The sequence below is a fragment of the Hipposideros armiger genome, unplaced genomic scaffold (genome assembly GCF_001890085.2).
Source record: "Hipposideros armiger isolate ML-2016 unplaced genomic scaffold, ASM189008v1 scaffold_77, whole genome shotgun sequence".
Taxonomy (NCBI): Eukaryota; Metazoa; Chordata; class Mammalia; order Chiroptera; family Hipposideridae; genus Hipposideros; species Hipposideros armiger.
In genome coordinates this window covers 3,113,007-3,135,498 of record NW_017731427.1, presented here as the reverse complement: position 1 = coordinate 3,135,498, position 22,492 = coordinate 3,113,007, and the positions used below count along the sequence as shown (strand labels likewise).

Here is a 22,492-nt window from a genome sequence, read left to right as displayed (position 1 = left end):
TGGTATCGGCGTTCATCTGGGTACGCTCGTTACTGCTAAACTCCACACTCAGTCTAAGCACATTGGTGCAAATTTCATTGTAGCAAACACTTTCTTCTAGGATGTTATTGTAAAGTAAAAGAATGCAGTGTCAGCAATATGTGTCTGAACGAGGAATGACGTTTTTTTAGCTTGATTAGGAAAAAGTGTGCATGTATGTATGTACGTGCGCATGTGTAAAATATATAGCTATGATCATCTTAACAAAGTTTTACATTAGAACTTTGTGTCTAACTGGAAATTAAAAGTTACTCATTTTAATTAAAATGCACTTTAATAACTGAACCATTTCAGTTTGCATTTTTTACATAGGATTCTAAGCACTCAGCCTGTCCGAGCGCCTAAATTCCTTTTTCTGGCTTAAGTGGGGGCATTCAGTGGAACAATTGGCAAGCCATCGGCTTCCTGCGAGTACACCCCTTGCCTGCAAACAGTGGGAATGTTGCCCTGGAAATGTGGCTGAAGTTTCATGAAAATGAAACATGAAGGCTGCCAGGCCCATCTGTGCCAGCTTATAAAACAAAAGCACCAATTTTATCATCATTGTCTTTTGTTCTGCACAGCGCTATTCATGCGGCTGTGTTCGGAACGCCAGAGTTGGGGGCACCCATTGATCCGCTGCTTCCTTTGCTGCGCTGTTTGTTCTCGGCTATAATACTTGTCACCCCTGTACCCTCTGCTTTTTTAGAATAAAGGAAACTTTAGTGTTGAGAATCTTGAGTAATTTTATAAGGTTTTGTGCTAACAGACCAAAGGGCTTTGTTTGTGGACTCTGCAGATCAAATATGAACTGGGGCAGGGTGGGCGAATGTGCTTTTAAGCAGAAGGAGCAAATCTACTGCTAGCGTAAGTCTCAGAAACTATAAACCTGTTATTTTATTATATTGATGTCAGTTTTCATTATCTCCATGAATGGGTATTTCCCATCGTAATGCACAGCGTGTGCATGGGACTAACCAGCCAGTATAAGCATGGCTTCTTTAAATGTTTCTGAATTTCCATTCAAAAGATCAGAAATAATTCTTGTCTGAAATCACACTGGGCCAAATGTGATAACTCTTAATCCGTCTGAGCCCTAATGCTACAGTCAGCACATTATTTTCCAAATCTGAGTAACACGATCAGCTATATTGGGGAGGTGGGTGTGTGTCAGGTGCCTAAGAGAATGTTTGTCATCCATATCCCAACAGGAAAGGGTTTGCTGTACACCTCATTTGAAAGAGTTAACAGTACAGGGCCAACCAGCAGATGATGTTCTCTGAGGACCAAGCAGCGGTCAGAGTCGGGTTCCTCAGCCCATCCATCCCCAAGAGCGTGGCCTCATCATGAGGTCACGAGTTCCACACTAGGACAACGGACAGACCCGTAGGGTCCAACCGTGGCCCGAGACCCCTGGGCCTCCCCAGAAGGGCGGGTGGGAAACCGAGTACCGTGGGTCCCTCTGCCCGCTTTAGCCAGTCCCACTTGCTTTCCACCTGTCCTGTAGTTTCATAGTCCTGACACTTCAAGTCGCTCTGGGAAGGTGAGCCAACCCACCCCCAGTCCATGCCGCCAGCACGGTTCAGTCCTGACCCCGCCCATCAAGTCTCAGAATCTGTCACAAGCAAAACAGACAGCGCCTGCCTTTGGCTCAGCCCCTTTGAGTGGCTGTGCAAAGAATCTCTGTGCTAAGCTGATGGCCTCCTTTCCTTGATATTTTCTTTTCGTAGTGTTGGATTTCAGGCTGATTTAAAAAAATAAAAACCAGTTTTCTCTCCAGGTACATGTTTTCCGTGAAGGTTTGCCCTTAGGAAGTCTCTTACCAGGATCCCATGTTTTCCTCCCCATGGCCTTTGTCCTCTAGCCTTCAACATGCCTGAGCTAAGTTGAGGCCAAACAAATTGTGTTCATGGCAGTTTCTTTGTTGGTTGAAAAGAAATGCAGCTCCTTTATGGATAAGGGTGTATCCAGAATCCAAGCTAATATTGGGTGTATGGGTTAGAATATTTAGGGTTCTGAGTCTACATATAAATAATTCAAAGAGTGGGACCAGAAACCCAAAACTGAATAATAAAAGCATGATTTAAGGAAGAGCCTCGCTCGGTGAGGTGGGCTGGCTGAGTGATCATTTCAAGGGTGTTTGTTCCGACGGTGTAAGGGGAAAACTGGCGTGCAAGGCTCACCTTGGGGGTTTAATCCCCGGTAGGACACTGTCAGAATAAGGGCAGAAAAGAAACAACGTTTGTTTCTAGCCACTCGGGGTAACCAGTAAAAGAGAGGTCTCTGCAGCAGAAGTTACTCCAGACACTCAAACGCAGGCGCCGCCTGTCCTCAAGGGCAGTTTTCCAGTGGAGGTGGCGCAGCTGGGGGTCCAGGACTGCTCTGCGCCGGCGCCCGGGCCCCTGGGTCCTTTGCAGGTTTCCATAATGGAGGCTTTCCCATGAGGCATTTTCCCTTCATTTCCTGTATGTGATTTATCTGCTGGACTTTGTGGAATTTCTGGTAAGAATTTCAGATATTTACTAAAACTTTTCAAGGCATCGTTTCTGCCTATAGATACCCTGGCATTCTGTAAATGAAGTAAGACAACAGCTGTTCGATCACCAGGGGAAGGCAGACGCACGGCGCAGCCATCAAATGGACACACATAAAAGCTGAGACGTACGGTGTCACTCTCTGTTTTGCCCTTTGGCAATTCAGCTTTGAGTTTCTTTCAGCCAGCAAATGAGGAATTAATTCGGCACTGTCACTCTGATTGTCTTGCAACTCCAAGAAAGAGTGGGACGTATTTGTTCGGAAAAATACTTGATGACATTTCATAGTGAATAGAAGTGAAGTGAAACGTGTGAATTTCCATATTTCAATGAGCATTATCCCAAGTTTCCCATACCTTCCTTTCCTTCTTTCTAGTAACGAAGCCACTCATCAGATAGTGGTGTGTTCTGATTTTTATATAAAGTACGGCGTGTGCTGGTGTTCATGACTCGTTAACCAGGTGCTCTAAAGGAAAATGGCCGGAGCTGCAGCCTCGTGCTCGTGTGGACCCTTGGCCGCCGTGTGTCCTGGTGTCCACAGCAGCGTGGGGGCCTGGGCCCCCTCTTCCCGTGTTCTGTCTGTTCGCTGCCCTGGTTACTCTCAGCAGCTCCCTAATCTGGAGGGTGAATCCCGTCGTCTTCCTGGTCACACATTCCTTGTGGGAGACCGAATTCCAGTCTTTGTGGTCTTTCTCACACTTGACATGGCTGCTCACCCCCTTCTATCTTGCCTTCCAACAACCCAGGTCTTGACTGGTCGTCCGACCGGCTCTGACTCTGCAATCGTCAAGGTCGCTGGGTCTCTTTACTCACCTTGGTTCTCTCCTGCCAGCCTCCCGTGGTCTGCCGGGATGATTCCTCCCCTCCGTTATCGTGGACCACTGCCTGTGTTCCCGTGACAGCCAAATGTGCACCTTCCCACCAAGCCCGGCCTCCCCCGGCCGCAGACGCGCTGCCGGTGAGAACCGGCAAGGCGCCTCTTGTTCGTTCTCCCACAGGAATCCCCTTCTCAGCTTGACTTCTAAATTGAGAGCCGCACTGGTGAGCTGGTGTCGGAATCCTTCACATTCTGTGCCTTTTAAAAAGTCAACTAGATAATTTTCATACATTTTATAATAATGTTTAAAATGTTTGCTTTGTTTTGAAATGACAAGATAAGAGAGCCTGCTGTTTGCAAGCATTTATTTGCAAATAACATATTCTGCTTGTGCATAGTCATTCTTGAAAATTTAAATTGATGTTTTCTTTCCCTTTTGGATATGATATTGTATACATATGGCTGTAACATTTCCCCCCTTCTGATTGGCCTTTGAAGTAAGGTCACAGAGTGCCTCCCAAAGACCCCACCTCCTAACACCATCACCCATCACGTAGGAACTTAGGGGACACAGCCATTCAGCCTATAGTACAGGCTCTGTGCTTCACCCCCCACCCCCTGCCACTGACGCCTCCAAAGCCACGTGATGTTGACTTTTGTTTGGGCCGAGCGCCCTATGCCTCCTGCCCCTCCATCCTTGCCCTTTTTGGGGCTTTGGTGTTAGGCATCACCCTGCTGGCTACTGCCCTGTTTTGTCTCTGGGGACACCATCTCTGTTACCATCTCCACAGCCCCCTGCAGGTCAAGTCCTCCCCGCTGCCCTCTGACCTCGCCAGGCGTTAAGGCAGCTGCAGCCCCCTGGCTCCAGCTCCAGCCTCATCCCCGTGGGTGTTAAGGAGCTGCTCTCACCCCATCATTTCCGCCTGCAGCAGAGCGCCCCCCTGAGCGCCAGTGGAGCCCCTGTCACCGTCCCACTGCCATGGCCTGCTTCGTGACCATGTGTCTGTCCGCTGGGTGCCCTCCTAGAACAGTTCTCTGTGGGTTCTTCTGCTGTCTCCAGATAGGTCCCTGCCAGCACGCCCGCTTCCTCCGCTTTTTCAGTCTTTGTCTCCTGTCTGTCAATACACGCCCGCTGGAGCTGCCGGGCGTGTCTCGGCAGCGCTGCCGTGGGCGTCTCAGCCGCCACTCGCTGTGGCTGCTGTTCTGACATGGGGTTCACGGCTTCTTGTCTGCTGCCAGAGAGGCCCATGCGTCACCCACTTGGCCTCGAGCCACCGTCAAGGCCCTGGGTCTCGTGCTATCCCTCCACATGGGGGTGTCAGTGCCCGTTGGGTAACCAGCCACCCCTCTGGCTCAGTAAGAAATTGCTGCCATCACGTCTCTCATGCGCCTTTGTCAGCATCCCCTCCCGTGGAACATTTCCCGGGCGCCGACTGGACCGTCAGCCCGCCTCCCTGCCAGGTGTTGAGCGAGCTCCGGGTCTCCGTCTTCCTGCGTGCTTCCCCGCGCCACTCTCAGAGCCACCGTGGCCGCCCAGGTCCTCCGAGCAGAGGGGGCTAAGGTGGGTTAGACACGCAGGAGACTCATGAAAGCCAGCCCTTGTGAGGACAGGGGTGGGACATAGGGGACAGGGAGAGAGCCCTGGGAAGGAAAGCACGGAAGAAAGGAGGGGCCAGTGGGCAAGGCAGCAGGGCCAGGAGCCTGCGCCACCGAGCAGAGCAGTCCCCCAGCTGGCAGAGGGGCCTGACTTCCTTACTGTGCCATCTGCACTCACTCATTGCCTGGGTGCATCCTGGGGGAGCTGCGGTGGGTGGAGCACAGACAGCAGTGGGGGCTCGAGGGGTGCGTTTCCACAGCCACCTCACTGTCTTGCCAAATAAACTGTTGTGTGGCCGAGTGCATTTCCTTTGGGTTTTGTTCATCGAGACTTCGCTCTCAGGTGGTATGATACACAATTGCAAACAGAAACAAAGGGGTCGACAAGTGGGGGCTACCCGTGGGAGTCTGGGCAGGTTCAAGTATCAGGGTAATCTCGAAGAAAGCTCATGATCGGTGTGCATTTGAATGAACTGAGGAGGGTCCAAGAGGTGCGTGGACAGAGCCGGGACCTGCGGTGGGCCCCCCGGAGACAGCATGGATCACTGGGTGTCCCAGAGCTCAGCCTCCCACCGTGCAGGCTCTCACTGAACACATCCTGGCAACAAGTTGTTTGTCAGATTCCTGAAAATGTGTCAGTCACCAGGATTGTCTGTTTTGATAGGTTCATGAATATTCAGCAGAATTCCTGTTTCCAGCTTCTGTAGGTCTAGAATCCGAACCGCAGTGATTAGCAGGGATGTTAGAAACCCTGGTTGGGGTGCTCTCTGCAGTATCCCCCAAAAGTGGCCACAGCGCCTTTCCTCATAGCAGGGTCATTGCTGAGGCGTCATTTCGTTTTTGAATCGGAGTTTTTGAAGCAAAGTTTATTTCCCTGTGACTTCTCTCTGTTGCTCCCTGTGCCCTTCAGAGCCCTTGGAATGAATCTATTTTGTTTCTAGGTGATAGAAACAAATATCTGAAGGTTTAAAACATTCTTTATGCATTCCCAAGCCCCTCATTATTTTTGTTTCTCTCCGTTTTCATGACTGTTTGTCACTGTTTCTCTTAAAGCGTGGATCCCAACCTCCCTGTTACCCTAAGTGTAGTCTCCTGTCACCTTTCCTGCTGTCACCTTTCCTGCTGAGCTCTGCTTGTGGTGACGCAGCCACAGCTGTGCTCTGACCTCACAGGCAGTTAACCATGTGCAAATCCTTTTCTCTCCATCCTGCTTTGAGCAAGCTTTGTTCTTCCCTCCAAATTGCAGGATTTTTTTTTTTATTGTTAGTTTCAGGTGTACAGAACAATGCAATAGTTACCCTTTTCACCCTCACAAAGTAACAACCCCCCTCCCCCCATCCACTGCCCTCCCACCCCCGATATCATGCTTATCTATTACAATTCCATTGAATCCATTCCTGCACTCTACTCCGTGTCCCGAGGTTATATGTATATATAATTATAGTTGACATACAGTATTATTCAACATCAGCTTCAGAAATACAATGCGGTGGTCAGGCCTCTACATCAACTATGAAGTGGACTCCCCAAAACGACATTGGTCCATCTGGCCCCCTAAGAAATGCTTACAACATTATTGATTGTATTCCTCGGACTGTCTTTTTCTATCCCTGAGGCCATATTGCAATTACCAATTTGTATTGTCTCATCCCTTCCCCTTCTCCTTCATCCCCACCCCCTCCCAACTAACAACCCTCAGTTCTTCCTCTGTGTCTCTGAGACTATCTCCATCCACTTCTCCCATCCATTCAGTTCCTTAGAATCCACGTATAAGTGAGATCATATATTTGTCTTTCTCTGACTGACTTATTTCACTTAGCATAATGTTCTCTAGTTCCATCCATATTGTTGCAAAGGGTACTATTTCCTTCTTCTTTATAGCTGAATAATACTCCATTTAAATGTGTTCGCATTAAGGGTAATTTTGTTACATTTGAAATATACTTCAAATATTTTACTCATACAAGATTATTCTATATATTCACAAGTATTAGTTGCATCACATACCAGTTTCAGATGATATGCCCTGAACTGTGATGCATTTCACTGAAACACTGATGACGCAGCCTCATATTTATGGACCCTTTGCTGCGTGTCAGGTACAGTGAGTGTTGAGCATTTTACATGGACTGTCTCACTCTTTCGAGACCATAATTCTTATAACCCCTATTTCACAGATTAAGATTCCAAGATATAAGGAATTCAGGTAACTGTCCAGAACTGTGGACGGTCTGAGATTTTCCCAACTTGCAAACCAGTAAGCTACCCCGCCAAGTTCACGGATGCTGGCAGAAGACACAAGATCCCTGGGTCAGAGACAAAGGGCAGTGTTCTGCACAGCAGTAGCAGCAGCCGGAGGGTCAGCACGTGTCCTGGTGCCTCAAATCCCAACTTGCACAGGTGACTTGAAGAGGCCCTGGGACATCCGTACACAGCGGGGTGAGGAACACAACCTCAGGGGAGGTGTCTGAACGGAGGGAGCCCAGATCTTTTATTATGAGCAGGGAGCTGCCAGTCCTTCTCTCAGAGGGATGCTCATTTGTATTGTACTGGACAGTAAATAAATCTGCCCTTCGCTCTAGAAGCAGCCTTAGAAAGGTAACCTAGGATAAAGGCAGCCAGTGCCTCTGCTCCTGAGCTGGGCGGGGATACACAGATCGTAGGGATTGTCTTCCAGCGGTGACTTGCTCAGAGGACGGTGGGGACCCAGTCCAGGCGTGTCGATGGCACGGTTCACGCTCCTTCTGTTTATTGGAGGGGATTTTAAAGATGACCGAGCCCTTCCCTATATTCTCTACTGAACATCTGGATAAGAAGGTTCTCTCCTCTTTTCAAAGCAGTATTCATGGAGGCCTCTGTGTGCCGTGCATGGGAGAAGCTTGGGGAATGATGGCGCCCCTGCGTCCTGGGAGCACTCAGGCGACTGGGAAAGATGGGCATGTTTATGAATAATTGTGATTCAGTATGTCAGCGGTACTTACAAAGGGCTCTGAGCATGTCTACTTAATTTCTCTATAAAACCTGCAGTGACTTTCAAATTAAAGAAAGTACAATTTGGAAAGATGTCAGTACCTAATTTCCTCTGGATAAGTTGTAGTATGGTTGCCTTAGAACTTAGATATCAATGTCATGTTTATTGAGACACTACTTATAGGTCATAAATGTGACAAACCACATTGAGGGAGCCTGAACATTCTAGTGTAGCCGTCATGCTACTAGCTTTCACAGTGGGTGTCCATTCTTCTAAGTCTGTTACTAAGTGAAATAGAGCCTCGCCTTTCCCTGCCGCGTGCTCACTCGTCCTCGGGACTGTTGATGGTGTAGTCTTATTTTGCATCATGATAATGCTTACTGAGGCCCAAAAGTCACAGAAGAGCCACATAAATACTGGAGGAGATTTTATTTGAGGTTCCAGGGAGAGAGAAGAACTGGATTGGAATGGAGACTCTGAACCTCGGATGTTTAGAGCTGTTCTAATTCCTTAAATATCCTACGCTTTAAAAACTTTGACAGCTGTTAAAGAATTAACAAGCGTTGCTGAAGCATTGGGAGGCCTGACTTTGGTTTCTGCTGCACAGCGCTAATCTGGGTCCAGGTGAGGCCTGCGAGGCTTCTGTTCAGGGTGCACCTGGTGAGCCCCTGGAGCGCAGACACCGTCCTCTCTCACTGAAATCCACGCCACCAGCCCTGCCGAGGGGTCGCTTCATGACGTCGTCGGTGCTGCTCCGGTGTAGGAGCCATGCACTCATTCTTGATTGGCTTCGCCCCCTCGAGCATCAGGATGAGGCATTTGTTGATCCACAGACAACGTGTCGAAGGGAAGGAGGACATCCCCTCATCTGTCATAGTTGAGCTCGGGGAGCCTGCCTTCCGCTGCTTCTTGTCCCTAGAGCTCCGCCCACGCCAACAGTGCAGCCTTGTTTGTGTGACCCCGGAAGTTTCCAGGGCAAGAGGCGGCCCACCAGCACACATCCTGTGTTCCTCTTTCCTAAGCCAGTTGATGGTGACGTCAAGTGGGCGCCGGGTGTGTGTCCGTATGGACCCGGGCATTACTGTTGGATGTCACCTTGCTGCTTATGGCAGCCCCTGAGTGTTGATTACTTGCGGTGGTTTGAATTTCCAACTTGTTCAACTCCCCGTTCCCCGTACAAAACACTCTCCGGGGGTTCCACGCAGAGTGCCTGTTACCTGACACCACAGGACAACTGTTTCCTTGTGTGCCTCTGGTGGAGTGACCCCGGTCTGGGTGTGCAGCCCTGCAGACCAGCGGCTGGCAGCCCACGCTGGTGGTCACGTGCCTGCCGGTCTGAGAGCAGCCCCGGACGCGTTGCAGTGTTTTATTGGAAAAGCATAGTGCTGCCCAGATAACAAGGCCTTTAAACTCCTTAGGGTACTAATAACACCTTTAGAGAAATCGTGTTCTAGTTTTTCCCATTTTCCTCTGACACAGCCCAGTGGACTCGTGTGACACCGTGCTCAGCCATGTCCCCCAACCATGTTGTCACCTCACTACACCTTGTGCCCCATTTTCAAACATCCGCCATGGGGATTTGCTCGAGCACGTTACACGTGGCGTGCATCGCCGTGCAGACACAAAGACACCTAGTGTCGCCTCCAGACACACAGACAGCCCTGAAGTCAGCCACGTGTCTCTCTGTTGGCTGACTGCCCGCCCCGAGCCGGTGGCCCCTGGGGACAGCTCCGTCCACCCGGGGTGCATTTTCACGCGTCCCCGGCCCTGGCCCAGCCAGGTGTGTGCAGGGTAAGCTGCTGATGGTTACCATCCGCCTCGTAAGCCTGGGGTTTCCATGCTGGCGTTTCACTCGGCGTTTTAACTTGTGAGCTTGGTTTTCTTCATTGTGCCCATTTCAAAGCAAGAGGTCAAGCCTCCAAATTTGTCTTCTGTTTGATATTTTTTAACCAATTTTGAACTTCACCTGGCCAGCTGTATAGATAGATATTCTGCAATTCTAACATAGGACTTTAACTTAGGTGTTTAAAAAGATGTTCAAAGCAGATTGTGGTATTCGCTGGGTTCAGAGAAGATGTGTGACTGTTGTTCCCCTGACCACCGCCCGCTGCCACCTCTGCTCTGCCCTCGTGTGCAGAGAGGCCGGGCCCAGCCACAGACCGGGACACGCTGGACGCTGTCCCTGAGCCATGGTCCCTGCAGATCTGAGGAGCAATCAATGACCACCGCTCACTCGGACTTTCACAGACTCAGTCCGAACGTTCTGAGCTGCCTCAGTTTACCCTGCTTGTGCCAGAAGTTCTCCGAGCATGGTGGCCAGGCCTTCACTGCTGGAGCTCCCTCCACACTTGGTGGCTGCACCCAGGTGACGAGTGACCCTGCCGTGTGTGGAGCTGACCCCTGTGGAGAGGCCTGACCTTCCGGTTGCGTCCCCACGACGCTCAGGGCGCCCTCGCACACACCGCCGCCTACCAGGAAGATGGCCGCGCTTCTGCCCACAGCACACGGCCCATTTTAATGTGCGAGAAGGACCTGCATTGTTCTGAGTGTACGGCAGCAGCTGCTCCATTCGGCTGTGAGCAGATGTTAGGCCTCCGAAAGCTTTGCTGATAATTAAAATACTAACAGTGAGCATTTTACCCCAGCTGCGGGTTCTGTTTACTGTAAATTTGGTTTTAATGGCGCCTCTGTGCTCTTACGAGGAGTGCTTTGCTTTCTGCCTTCATACAGAAGTGTCTGCAATGAAGACAAATGTCTGTTTCCTCTCATTTCCTCAGGAAAGCTAGGAAGATGCCGCAATCCACAGGAAACCTGAACATGCCGCAAAAATGGATGTGATCGTTTTATAGGGTTTGCCAGGAGAACAAAAGGAGACAGTTTAGTCTGCCTGTTCGCCTGAGTCAGCCTTGTCACAGGCGTGCTCTGCTAACCACTGGGCTGGCCTTATTTGCATAGCGTTCCCTTTTAAAGTGTGTGTAAGAGTACAACTTTTGAACAATGGGCCTTGTTGCCTGAGGTCGTGTGATCTGTATGAAAGGCTTTATAGACTGTCAGAGAACACGTAGGAAAGGTCGCAGGGCTGCCTGATTTCCGGGTTCCGTAACCCAGAAGAGAGCGAGCATCCTTAAGTCAGGCGGAGGTGGCCTTACTGTCAGGGACTGGGCCGCGGTTTATCTGGGATGCTCCAAGGCCTCAGAGACGCCCGCACGGGGCCCTGGGCCCCCAAGTGCAGGAGTGGGGCAGTGTCTCACGTGAGGTGAGGTCCAGGTCCCCAGGGACATGGACGTCCTGGAAGGGGGTGGGGAAGCGTCCGAGACCCCCTCACAGCAGCCGGGGGCTGCCATCCCCTACCCCCACATCCTCCCTCTCCCCCACAGCCAAACGCAGTGTCCTGACCCTGCCAGCCCCTCCCTCGCTGCGTCCCAGGCAGGACCAAGGCTTTGAGCGCTATCTGCCAGTAAATCAGCTGGCTGTTTGTAGGAAGTGTTCCTCATAGGACAATGACAAGATCAGAGCACTTTACAGGCCGCCTTCAGAGCCCCCCTCCGTCTGGCGTGCCCGCGGCCCCTGCGGTGGCCCAGACACAGCTCCCAGGCTGTCCCCTCAGTGCCGTCCCACCAGCAGTCACCGTCGCCTGTAGACCCTCCCAGCTCCTGAGTGAGATTTGTGTGTACGGCTCCCAGTACTGTTAGGCCTTCATGCACGGAAATGAGAACGTATACCTGAGGGTCTGATATAACACACATTTCTTAGGGTTTGTGACTTTAGAGGTAAAATATTGTCTTTTATCCTTTGTCACCCTTCAGTGCCCATGGAAATATCGAGGCCCATGGAGACCACTCATGGCAGAGTCGGAAACCTGGCCGATCATGTGTTTCCAACTTGAGAGAAAATGTATTCATGGTTTTCTCTGAATATCTTAGAATTTCTTTCAGGGGTTTAGATGATTATCTTTGATCACTAGGAATCTAATGGGTAACTGTTACCTAATTTGTGTCCAAACTTACTGGCAGTATTCAGTAAAAATTCACGGTGTAGCGCGTAAAATTATGTATTTGAACTTACGTGAAAGAGCCTCTCAGAAATGATGTAGACTTCAGGTATGTCACAGAAAAATAAGTTTTCTCATCTCTTCTTACAAAATAATGGCCTTCATGAAATCGAGGACAGAGCAGGCTTTTACCGTAACTCTTTATCATACGCCTTTTGTGTGTTTATTTGTGGTATAAAGCAGATAACGACCAAAATGCCTTTCAGTTGCTGGTGTTATGTTGTGACACTGACGCATCATCCTTAGGCCGGCTCGTTACAGCTTGGCTTTCGGAATGCCCCAAACAGGTCTGTGCCCTGATCCAGCTCTCAACTAGTACAGCCCTCATTCAACAAATGTGCCAAAGACAAAAACTAATTTCAATTTTGTATCTCTAATGACGTAAATATTTCTAATTGTGTGTGAATTTTATTAGCACTGACCAGAATGCATTTCTAATCCTTAAAAATAATAGACACAGGGTACTGACCATCCTTTGTTCTCTCAAACAAAAACCCAAAAAAACACACACACAAAAAAACCATGATGGCTAAATTGTCATTTTGGAATGGGGATACAAGAGTGAGAGGTTACTGCAACCTGTGTCGTGATCATAGACCAGGTTGGAAGTCTCTGCCACGCACCTGACTGACGGGCTCCTTCAGGATGTGGGGCATGGAAGGAACTCACCCCCGACACCCAGGGGGAGCCCTCTTAGGGGCAACGTGCAGCATAGCAGGTAATTATTATTGTCCAAAAAATGAATGCATTATAGAGCAATTATCGTTATCGATTTGACTGCCTAAACTATTGGTGACTGCTATGGCAAGAATAATTTATTTCCTGCTTTGAAATTTCTAGAAGGTTATATTTCATTGAATTTTAATTTGTCATTTTTCCTGCTTTCACTTGAGAAACGTATAAGCTTTTGTGACATTAAAATATGGCTCTAATTTATTAGCATAATCTGTTAATATTGTTTCATTTTAATAGACATTAAGTATGATTTTTTAACATTCTTGTTAAAATTGCATCTTAAAATTGAAGTCAAGAAAAATTAAATGTGGATTAAGAATCACAATGTTGTGTGTGCCCCAAATTTTTGTATGAAAAGTGTTACTTTTTCAATGCGCTTTAATTATTAGAACAATGAGCCAACCTAGCTGTCTTTCCAAGCCTAGTGCCTTCCCAAAATATAAAACCTGACACACACAGTGTCTGAGACATAACCTAGCGTTGTGTAAACATGTAATATCATTTCAGGAGAAGCTTAGAAATTTGTAATAAATGCTGCCCAGTAGCAACAAAGTGGCTTACGCAGGATATTAGCGCCAGCTCTCCCAACGCGTCAGGCGTCACCCACACAAGACTTTTGCAAGCCGTCTTTATCTGCTATGCGATGCATGAAATCTACTTTCGGTTTTAGAACTGCGAGCAACCTTTGACCCCTTGAGTGGAGACACAATGTGACCTTTCTATTGTCATCGGCTTTCATTCTCCTGAAAATTCTATGAATTTTTATTACAAGTTTTTTTTTTGTTTTGTTTTTTTTAAACCAAGCTGCGGCTTCAACAAATTACTTGACGCCGATGAGATGAAGTTGTTGAAGGGGTGTTAGATAAGTTTTACAGCCCGCGCGCGCCCCCGAGGAGCCTGGGCCCGGTGTCCTGCCATGTCACCCGCCAGTAACTGCTGAGCCCACTATTGGATAAATACATCATTTTATGGAACATTGATTGTTCTATAAACCCAATGGAGTATTATGCTCTATGATCAAACCATTTAGATTGTGTGTAGAGCACAGAAAATGCCATATTCAGGATGGTACTAAAAGTGCCATTTGTGTATTTTATGGACGTCATTACAGGGGAAACTTCTCTCTGTAGGCCCTGTTTACTGCAAAATTTTTTAGTCTGTAATGACATTTTTCATTCACAACGTATGCCTTCAAGAGAGGGGGCCCTTGTTTTATTTGTTTCATTCGAGTTTACTGCACAAATTCTGTACATTTTAATTAAATGTAAGCTTAACAAAAGCATAAGGTATTTATTCTGTGGGAAAAAATGATGACAGTAAGGAAAGAATAACACACACACAACAAGGAAGCAGTCAGGTACTAAACCCTATTTGTAGCTTCCCAGAAGCACCGCAGACAGAGCCATTAGCACAGTTTTGGGGAGCTGGGTCCCGTCTGCAGCTTAACCCCTGCGCTCCTGCAGGGCAGAGTTTGTGACTTTTGGCTCTGGAGACATTCTGTTCAAAAAGGACAAATAAGCAGGAACCGAGCCTCATAATGATCTTCGGGAGAAGTAAGTCTAATTACAAACCATTTCCCCGAAAACAAATTCTCAACCCTCAGAAAAGCCCTTCTCATTTAGACTAAGTGGTAAACGTTCAACGCGTTTAGCTCCGAGAAGGGAGTATAATAAAAATATCTCTGTGCTCTTGGAAGCAAACGAGCAGGGAGTCGGAATTTCATAAACAGGCACGAGGCTGCATTTTAACTCCATTTGCACCTTCTACACAAAGCCGCTTATTGTCCTGTTGGAAACAGATCCCGAAAAGGCTGCTTTAGATACGCTCTCTGATTAGCGACTGTTACTGTACTGAAACCTGACATCGCCTCTGAAGGGTGTAAAGTACAATACAAATGTTATGTCGGGCCTCCGTGCTCCATTAAAGACATGTGCAATTGTGGCGCTGTCACGGCGACTGGGCAGGTAAGGATAAAACCTGCACCACGTTCCCCTTTTCCAGATGCCACATCCGGCGGGCCATTTGCATCGGTGAGCTTCGCAGTTCATATTTACTGGAAAGACCTCAAAAATGGAAGTTGATGTGCCCAGTAAATTCTTGGTCGTAGCCCAGTTAGAATTTAAAGTTACAGTGGAGATTCACATTAGTTTAAATGACACTTGAACTTGCTACATAGCTCAACATTAATTCATTATGGTCGAAATGGAAGAATCTTCAGTGGGTGAATCTTTTTCAATCTGATTGAGGCTGTTACATTTTATAGATGCTATTTTTCAAAGCAGTACTGACAGCACTCGAAGTTATTAAATTGCTGAATCAAAAGGCTGGACCTGCACTCGCGTTTATGATCTGTGCTGCAGCCACCAGGCTCCCTGGGCTGAGGTTAAGATGTTGGTGGCGTTAGGCTCCATCACACCCCGTAGTGACAGCACTATTTACCCATGTCGTTTACTTTAATGGCCTGGAAGTGGCTTAACCCACCTCTGGATTCAAATAAATTCAGTAAGTAGTTCAGAATAGCATAATTATCAGTGCTGCAAGGGAATCAGAGGGTAATTCTACACCCGAGAGGTTTTCTGTCCACTTGCCTACGAAGGGAGGGATTGCTGGGACTCAGCAGGTAGCACTTCTTTCAGAGACCTCCTATGAGTAGGGTATTTGTTCTTTCTCCACTACAGAGGTTTCTCCTGCCTTTTAATGTAAAGGCAGTGTGTTCTCTTCTGTAATTAATTATGGAGGGGTGATTTGAAGGCTGCTTTCTTTACTTTTGTGTTCATATTGCTTTTTTTTTTCCATACTCTAAATTAGACTGAAAATGACCTTGAAATTCAATCAAGTTCAGGGTGTGAGGAAGCCAGAACAGACAGAAGCAAGCTGGATCAAGTTCAGAGTGTGATGAAAGCAAGCAGAACGCTACGTCCTAGGTGGAGAAGTCGAGGGTGGGAGAGGTGGCCAGCATAGCAGAGGAAAGACCTCAGAGTCCGGTGGGTGGCGGACTGACCGGGCTGGCATCACCCTCCCAGCTTAAACTCAGGCTGTGGAGGTGTGAATGAACGTCCTCGCGATTACCAGGCTCCGCAGGGAGCCTTCTGATCTCTCTGAGTAGAGGTTCAGCCTCTCTTTCTGGAATCCCTGCACTTTCACCTAATCTGCTGAACATTTGTCTTCCTGAGGGTGTTTCTTTTGTAAAACAGGAGAAGGGGGCAGAGGGAGGCGATCTCCACAGCGGACACATCCCAGGCGGGTCGGGGTCAAGATCTGGGTGGATTCCTGTACAGCTCTCCACAGGCTCACGTGGCCTCTGGGAAGCCTGCACGCTGCCCTGGGGCATCTACCGCCGAGCACCCTGCCATAGGTGTTGAGCCAGTGGAAGCATATTAGGGAGCCAGCTGGTGACCAGCTCCCGCGGTCCCCAGTTCTCCACCTGGCTAGGAGGGTGAGCGAGAGCGAACAGGTGCTCGGTAGTTAGCGAGACTCCGTGACATCTCGGCCGCCCCTCTGGGAAGATCTGATTCACCTTTCAGATGTGATGGCAAGGGCGAGGCCAGGCCTGGTTCCCCGCCACCCTCTGACCAGCCTCTGCGGCAGCCTCTGGTCGTGGGATGCAGCTGCCCCTGAGTGTGCAAACGGAGGGTGTGCTGTTGGGACCGCCCTGGTTCACCGCACAGGTCTCTCCTGACCTAAGAGCTGTGACTTCATAGTCTTTCCAGGACTCACGCTAAGAGTTCTCTGAGAAAATGAATGTTAGTTGGCAGTAGTTGTTGTTTGAGAAAGTGGATTACTTACACTCTTTACTTCCCCCCTGGGAAGCAGAGCCTCAGAGGCTGAAATCCCACCCTGAGAACTCAGCTCTGAGCTCCTCCCCGGCTGGTCCTGCGCACACACCAACAAGTGCCACCAGGCCTGCGACCTCTCTGCGCCCTTGCCCCGTCCAAGTAGGTGGCTCCCTCTGCTGGCCAGTGAAGGAGGGTGCAGCGGGGTGACCCCTGTTAATCCTGACTGCTGAGCGAGTGGATGCAGAATGTGGAAACGTCACAGCAGCGTGTGTGCAGTGCGCCAGGAGCTGGCGTTTGTAACACTTACATGGGACTCCGACTCTGGGGCCGTTGCCTGCAGTCTGGGTATGAACGCAGCTGTGTCCTGTCCGCAAGTGTAAGTTAGCCGCTCTGGGGACCCTGCCTGTGAAAGGGTTCCCCCCACAGGCCGGCTGTGCTGGGGTCTGTGCTGAAAGAAGTGCCTCCTCATGGAACGGCACCAACGTGGTGAACAGGATAGTCGTATTTTTAAGGGATGCTAGCAACAAATAATCTAATAATTCTTAATCCTTTCCTTTGTAAGGTTAAAGTTCGCTGTTTTTAAAATGACTTGTATTAAGGAGAGTAAAGTGGAATATTTCAAACATGTAGTTGCCATTGAGATGTGGAAATACTAGAGATCATTTATGCACTGTTCTCATGTAGGAGGGAGGGAGGCCATGATAAGAAACCAGCAGAAAATTTGGATCGTAAAGAAGAAAACAGCAACTCTGTTTGTTTAAAGAGTCAGTCTCTTTTTCCATGAAAATACACATTATAGTTTTCAGTCATGTTTTACCCTGTCACGCTATTAAACAGGCATCGGCTGTCACAGATGACACGGGGAGACAGCCCCCTCGCCGGCTGGCATGGCCGCCCTGCCTTACGTGGCCTTAGCCCCCTGTCCCCCTCTGGCCTCCCGCCCCTTGATCGCGGCCCAACTGCCAGAGCCTGTTTTCTGTAACGCAGAGGACAGCCCGGGTCTCCGGCCCGAGAGCTGTACGATGGGCTTGAAGCTCTTAGTCCCCCAAGTTCGGTGCCTGAAACGTGGAGGACGCTCAGTAAGCGCTGGCGCCGCCCTCTTGCTGTCGTGTTTATCGATGGAAAGTTCCAACATGTCATGTGCAAGGCCTTTATTCTTTTGAATAAACAAATATACTGTAGCTAATATTTGGACATTAAAAAAAGGTTTTCCTTTGGGTTAGAAGATAAGCTGCTGACTGTGCTGATCTTCACCTGCCCCCAGGGACTGAATGTCTTACTAAAAATGGCAGCAATTGAGGGGGGCAGCCAGGTTGCTTCCCAGGAACCAGCAGAGCAGACAGTGGCTGATCAGAGTTCTTTTCAGACAGCCACGCCAGGAGCGTGTGGACTGCCAGGTAACCCCTTGGCTCCCTTCACCCCCGACAGAGGCGCCTGTGGGTCCGTGGGCGCCCCGGCCTCTGAGCACCTGGCGCAGGGCTCACGGTGATGTTTCTGGTGAGGTTCAAAAGCGTCTGCGGAAGCCTTGTCTGACTCTCAGGCCTCAGCCCCGTTTTTCTAGCCTCTAACTGGTCCCTGTCTCCCATAGGCATTGTGTCCAAGTCCTACGAGTGCCGTTTGAAGGGCCAAGGAGCCACCTTCGTGGAGACAGACAGCCCGTTCACCGCGGCCGCGCTGGCAGACGAGTCTCCCGTGAAGGACAGGCCGCTGCGGAGCCGGCGGCCGGCGGCGGCCGAGCAGGTGCAGCAGGTCGTCATCATCCAGGGCTACGACGCGGACTTCGCGCTCGACGCGTCCGTGGAGGAGACGGCGGCCGCCACGCTGCAGACGCTGGCGCTGGCCGGCCAGGTGGCCCGGGTGGTGCACATCACGGAGGACGGGCAGGTCATCGCCGCGAGCCCCGGCGGGGCGCACGCGGGCGGCGGGGCGCCGGGGCCGGTCCTGCCGGAGCAGCTGGCCGAGGGCGCCGCCCAGGTGGTGGTGGTGGGGGGCTCGGTGGGAAGCCACGGGGGGGCCGCGCCCCTCAGCCCGGGCGGCGGCGTGATGCAGCCGGGGGCCAAGCCGCAGGCCCTAGACCTCGGCGACGCCGGCATCCCCCAGCCCGACGCGGCCTCCGCCTTGGACGCCCTGCTGTGCGCCGTCACCGAGCTGGGGGGCGCAGCTGGCAGCGCCGGGCCTGACGAGAAAGGCGGGGCTGGCCACAGAGGCGTGCTGGTCCAGCTGCCCGGCCAGGAGGCGCCCCTTGCGGCCTCCCAGCCCGACGGCCCCGAGATCCACGTGTTCCAGGACCCCGAGGAGAGCCCCGCCTCCATGGAGCCCGTGGAGGTGCTGACCCAGGTGATCCGGCCCTCGCAGGAGCGCGCCCAGGTGGCCTTCAGGAAGGTGGTGCAGGGCGTCCTGCAGTTCGCCGTCTGCGACTCGGCCGTGGCCGGCCAGCTCCTGAAGGAGGGCGTCACCCAGGTCATCGTGAACGAGGGGGGCACCGTCCACATGCTGGCCAGAGAAGGCGCGCAGATCCTCATGCAGGAGGCCGAGGCCCGCGGGCAGCACGTGGCGCTGGCCGACCCCGACAGGGAGATCTCCCAGATCATCGTCACGGAAGAGCTGGTCCAGGCCATGGTCCAGGAGTCGGCCGGCAGCTTCCCTGAGGGCGCCACCCATTACATTGTGACCGAACTGCCCCCAGGGGTGCAGGATGAGACGGCCATGTACTCTCACACCGTGATAGAGACGGCCGACTCGCCGGACACCCTGCAGGCTGGGGCCGCGCTCGGCGCCGAGGCCGTGGTCCCCAGTGGAACCGAACAGTTGACAAGTATGGTCATTTATACCCAAGAGAGCTCCCCGGCAGCCACAATAATTCAGAGCCAAAGAGAGAGTCACGAACTCCAAGAAGCCTAAGGCAGGAACCCTTGCGCTCGGCCCTGGGCAGATGTGGAAAGACCCGGGACACGTGGGCACAGGGCTCCCGAGCAGCTGCCACTGCGGCGGCTTGGAGGAGGAACCCCCAGCACGCCCTCTCGGCGAGGTCACACCCATGCTTGGAGGCACACACAGTCCAGGGACGCACCCGCAGAGGGGACCCCGTGCCCGGTGCCGCCAGCAGGGCCCGGGGACAGCGACAGAGGCAGGGCCCTCGCAGGCCAGAGCTGCTCGCCGTCCTGACTCTTTTGCTAACGTCCTTTCCCTCTGTTGTAACCACTGTGCTGAGGAGAACCTGAGTTTTCTTTCTGCGTTTTTTTCCCCCCACAAGTGCTTTCCCATTTCAGCTATCAAAGGACTGTGCCCTCATGGTGGAAATGTAAGAACTGTGTACCTGTGGCTTGAGACGCATCTCCTCTTGCAGTCCAGCATGCAGCTGTTTAAAATTTTTATTATACATTTGGTTAAAAATTGCAGGTACAAATGTTACCATCTTGAAGTAATCCACCCCTGTCCGTTTTTTGGAAATGTTAGGATCACAGCGTCCCCAAACCAAAGGAAGCCCGTTCGTTCATCTCACGCGCCCAGCTCCTCTCTTCAGACGTGGCAGGTGCCTTCCTAGCTCTGGTTGCGTCCTGCTCAGAGGAAACCTTCTCAACCCCATGGTTAGGAAAAGCCTTCAAGTTTATATCCAATTAAAATGTCCTTTGGTTAAGACAACCCGATGCTTCTAATTTTAACTTAGTTTCATACAATAAAGTCTATATATGAAATGTGCGCTCTGGAAAATACTGTTCATATCAATATTTCACTTTTTATAACAAATGTTTGTTCGTATCACTATCACTTTGCAGGATTTATTTGTAAGTTATGTCCGGGTGAGAGACTAATGCTGACTGAGCATAGGAACAGAATGCCACACGCCTGCAGCCCTGGCCCTGACCTGACCCTGACCCTGACCCTGGCCTGACCACCATCTGGATTTGGTCGTGGCTCACTGCAACTTTGGAATGCAAGTTCATGTTCCAATAATTTGTTTCTTGATAAAATTGCTCCTCTTCCTTTCCGAAATTGTAAAATAATCCCCTCCCCCCAACGCACAGGTTGTTTTTGTTCTGTTTCTATTTTCTTTGAAATAAAATTATAGCATTGAAAGAGAATGATGACGTTTAACTTCCAGCAGCCCAGCCGTGGGCAGCTGCAGAAACTGAAGAGAACTCGCTCTCCTGGGTGACGCATGGTTGCTCCCCCACCCACGTCCGCGTCCACGGGCTTTTCACACTCCTGTGGCCTGGTGTGGTGTTCAGAATGTTTGGCACATGGCCCAGGCCCATTCTGGTGACAATAACGTATTCTGTTGTGGTTAGCATCTGAAAATTGTGAAGAACACACTACGACAGGAAAGGAAGAGGAAATGGTAGCTTTCTCCTTTTTGGTGACATAACAGTACCATTGAGGACACCTTCCTGAATAGACAACGTGGGAGTGAGGCTGGTGGAGAAACTGAGCCCGCTGTCAGGCCCCTAACCTCGTCCTCGCAGCGCAGAGCCCCGTGCATCCTAGGGCCACCACCCTTTAGACAGCTACCCCTCCCCAAAACCCAAAAGGTAGGATTTCCAGTTTCACACTGAGGTTCATAATTAGCTGAGTATGACTTGCTCGTGTTCCTTAAAAATGGCAGGGCGATTCAGCTCTTCTGAAACACTGTGCAGCAAACAGTGACAGGACCCTCTCCCGTTTGTTATCAGGATAAAGGTGACCTTTACAAAGCGATGCCCCTCCTCGCTTCTCATATGTGTTAAAAAAAAAAAAAGGAGGGGGTGAGGTTTTCCGGTGGAAACACTTCTTGTCACTCTCCCCACCCCCATTAGCTGTAGCCCGCGGTCTGGGCTCGGCTGCTGGTCCCTGACTGCTCAGCCTGTATGGCTAACCTTTCTGCCGCAGTCCAGGCTGCTGACACTGACGCTGCAGTTTACCGTGAGTGATTTATTTAGGATAAATATGTCTCAGCTGGCATTTAATCCTTCATAAAACCAGTGTAGCCTGCAGTGTCAAACCAGCAATCACGCTGTATGCACGATGAAAAGAGCAGGCCTTTGCATAAAAAAATAGTGCACAAGGTGTTGCGAGACCCAGAAGGACTGCAAAGGACTCCGTGGGCTGTTGTATCCTGTAATTACCGTTGGAGCTAGGTTAATGTTACCTGTCTTTTCTCTCTCATTACACGGCTACTGGAATGTATGGGAGTCCAAGAAGCACATACACACAAGCATGTCAGAATAATGAGGCGTGGCCCGTTCCGTGGGCAGGGCACACTTACTGCAGCATGTTTTGTCTGTAAAGAAGACATGACTGGTTTATGGCTTTCCGTGAAGTTTTTGCTGGGGAATGCAACAGAACCTTAAAGAAGTAAAAAAGCCAATGAAATATCTACTTGGAGGCTGTAATCCAAAGAGCCCACCTTTGTGTTAATTAAATGATTGTGCCTCAAGGGCATTTCGTGTGCAAGGGAGACCTCACCGTGCTGCCCAAGTCAACACGGGAACACGGTTTAGATGGCAGCATCCACGGCCAAAGGTGGCCAGTGCTCGTGACAGATGGCAGAGAGGTACAGAGAGCAGTTTCCATGTAGAGGAAGTTTAGCCACAGAAGATCACTGACAGAGTGCTGTCTCTCAGGCATCCTCTGGGACGCTGCAGGCCTCCTTGAGGAGTTGGAGCAGAGGGAGGAAGGGGGCGCCCAAACACGGCCCTCCACTCCACAGACACGCAGGCCAGCCAACCGCACCGCCTGAGAGACGCGCACCACGTCCTGAGGCTGCTGGGTTTGCCTCCAAGACTGAGTGGAAGTGCTCCGCTTGTGTCAGTGTGGCTCTGAAGCACCACTGCCGTGTGTCAGCTCAGCCCAGAGGTGTGGACCCAAAGTCCTGGAAGACACACGGCAAGGGTCCTTACTCAGTCACATGATAACCTCAGTGGAGACCCATCGAGGCCCAGGCCAGCCCACACTCAGGCCAAACTGCACAGTCCAGCCCACCGCTCCCTCTGGGAAGCTAGAGCCCCTCTGCCCAGC

At 50.6% G+C, this 22,492-nt stretch overlaps 1 protein-coding gene across 7 annotated transcripts in view; it reads left to right on the top strand.

The window, feature by feature from the left end:
- ZNF407 (zinc finger protein 407) overlaps positions 1-20,572 on the top strand; it is a 376,221-nt gene extending 355,649 nt beyond the window's left edge. For all 7 annotated transcript variants that reach the window (XM_019643398.1, XM_019643392.1, XM_019643394.1 and 4 more), the window contains one exon: positions 18,087-20,572. In XM_019643398.1, coding sequence (XP_019498943.1) covers positions 18,087-19,399 — 1,313 coding nt within the window. In that variant the 3' untranslated portion in view covers positions 19,400-20,572. The remainder of the gene's footprint in view (positions 1-18,086) is intronic.
- Positions 20,573-22,492: the final 1,920 nt, after the last annotated feature.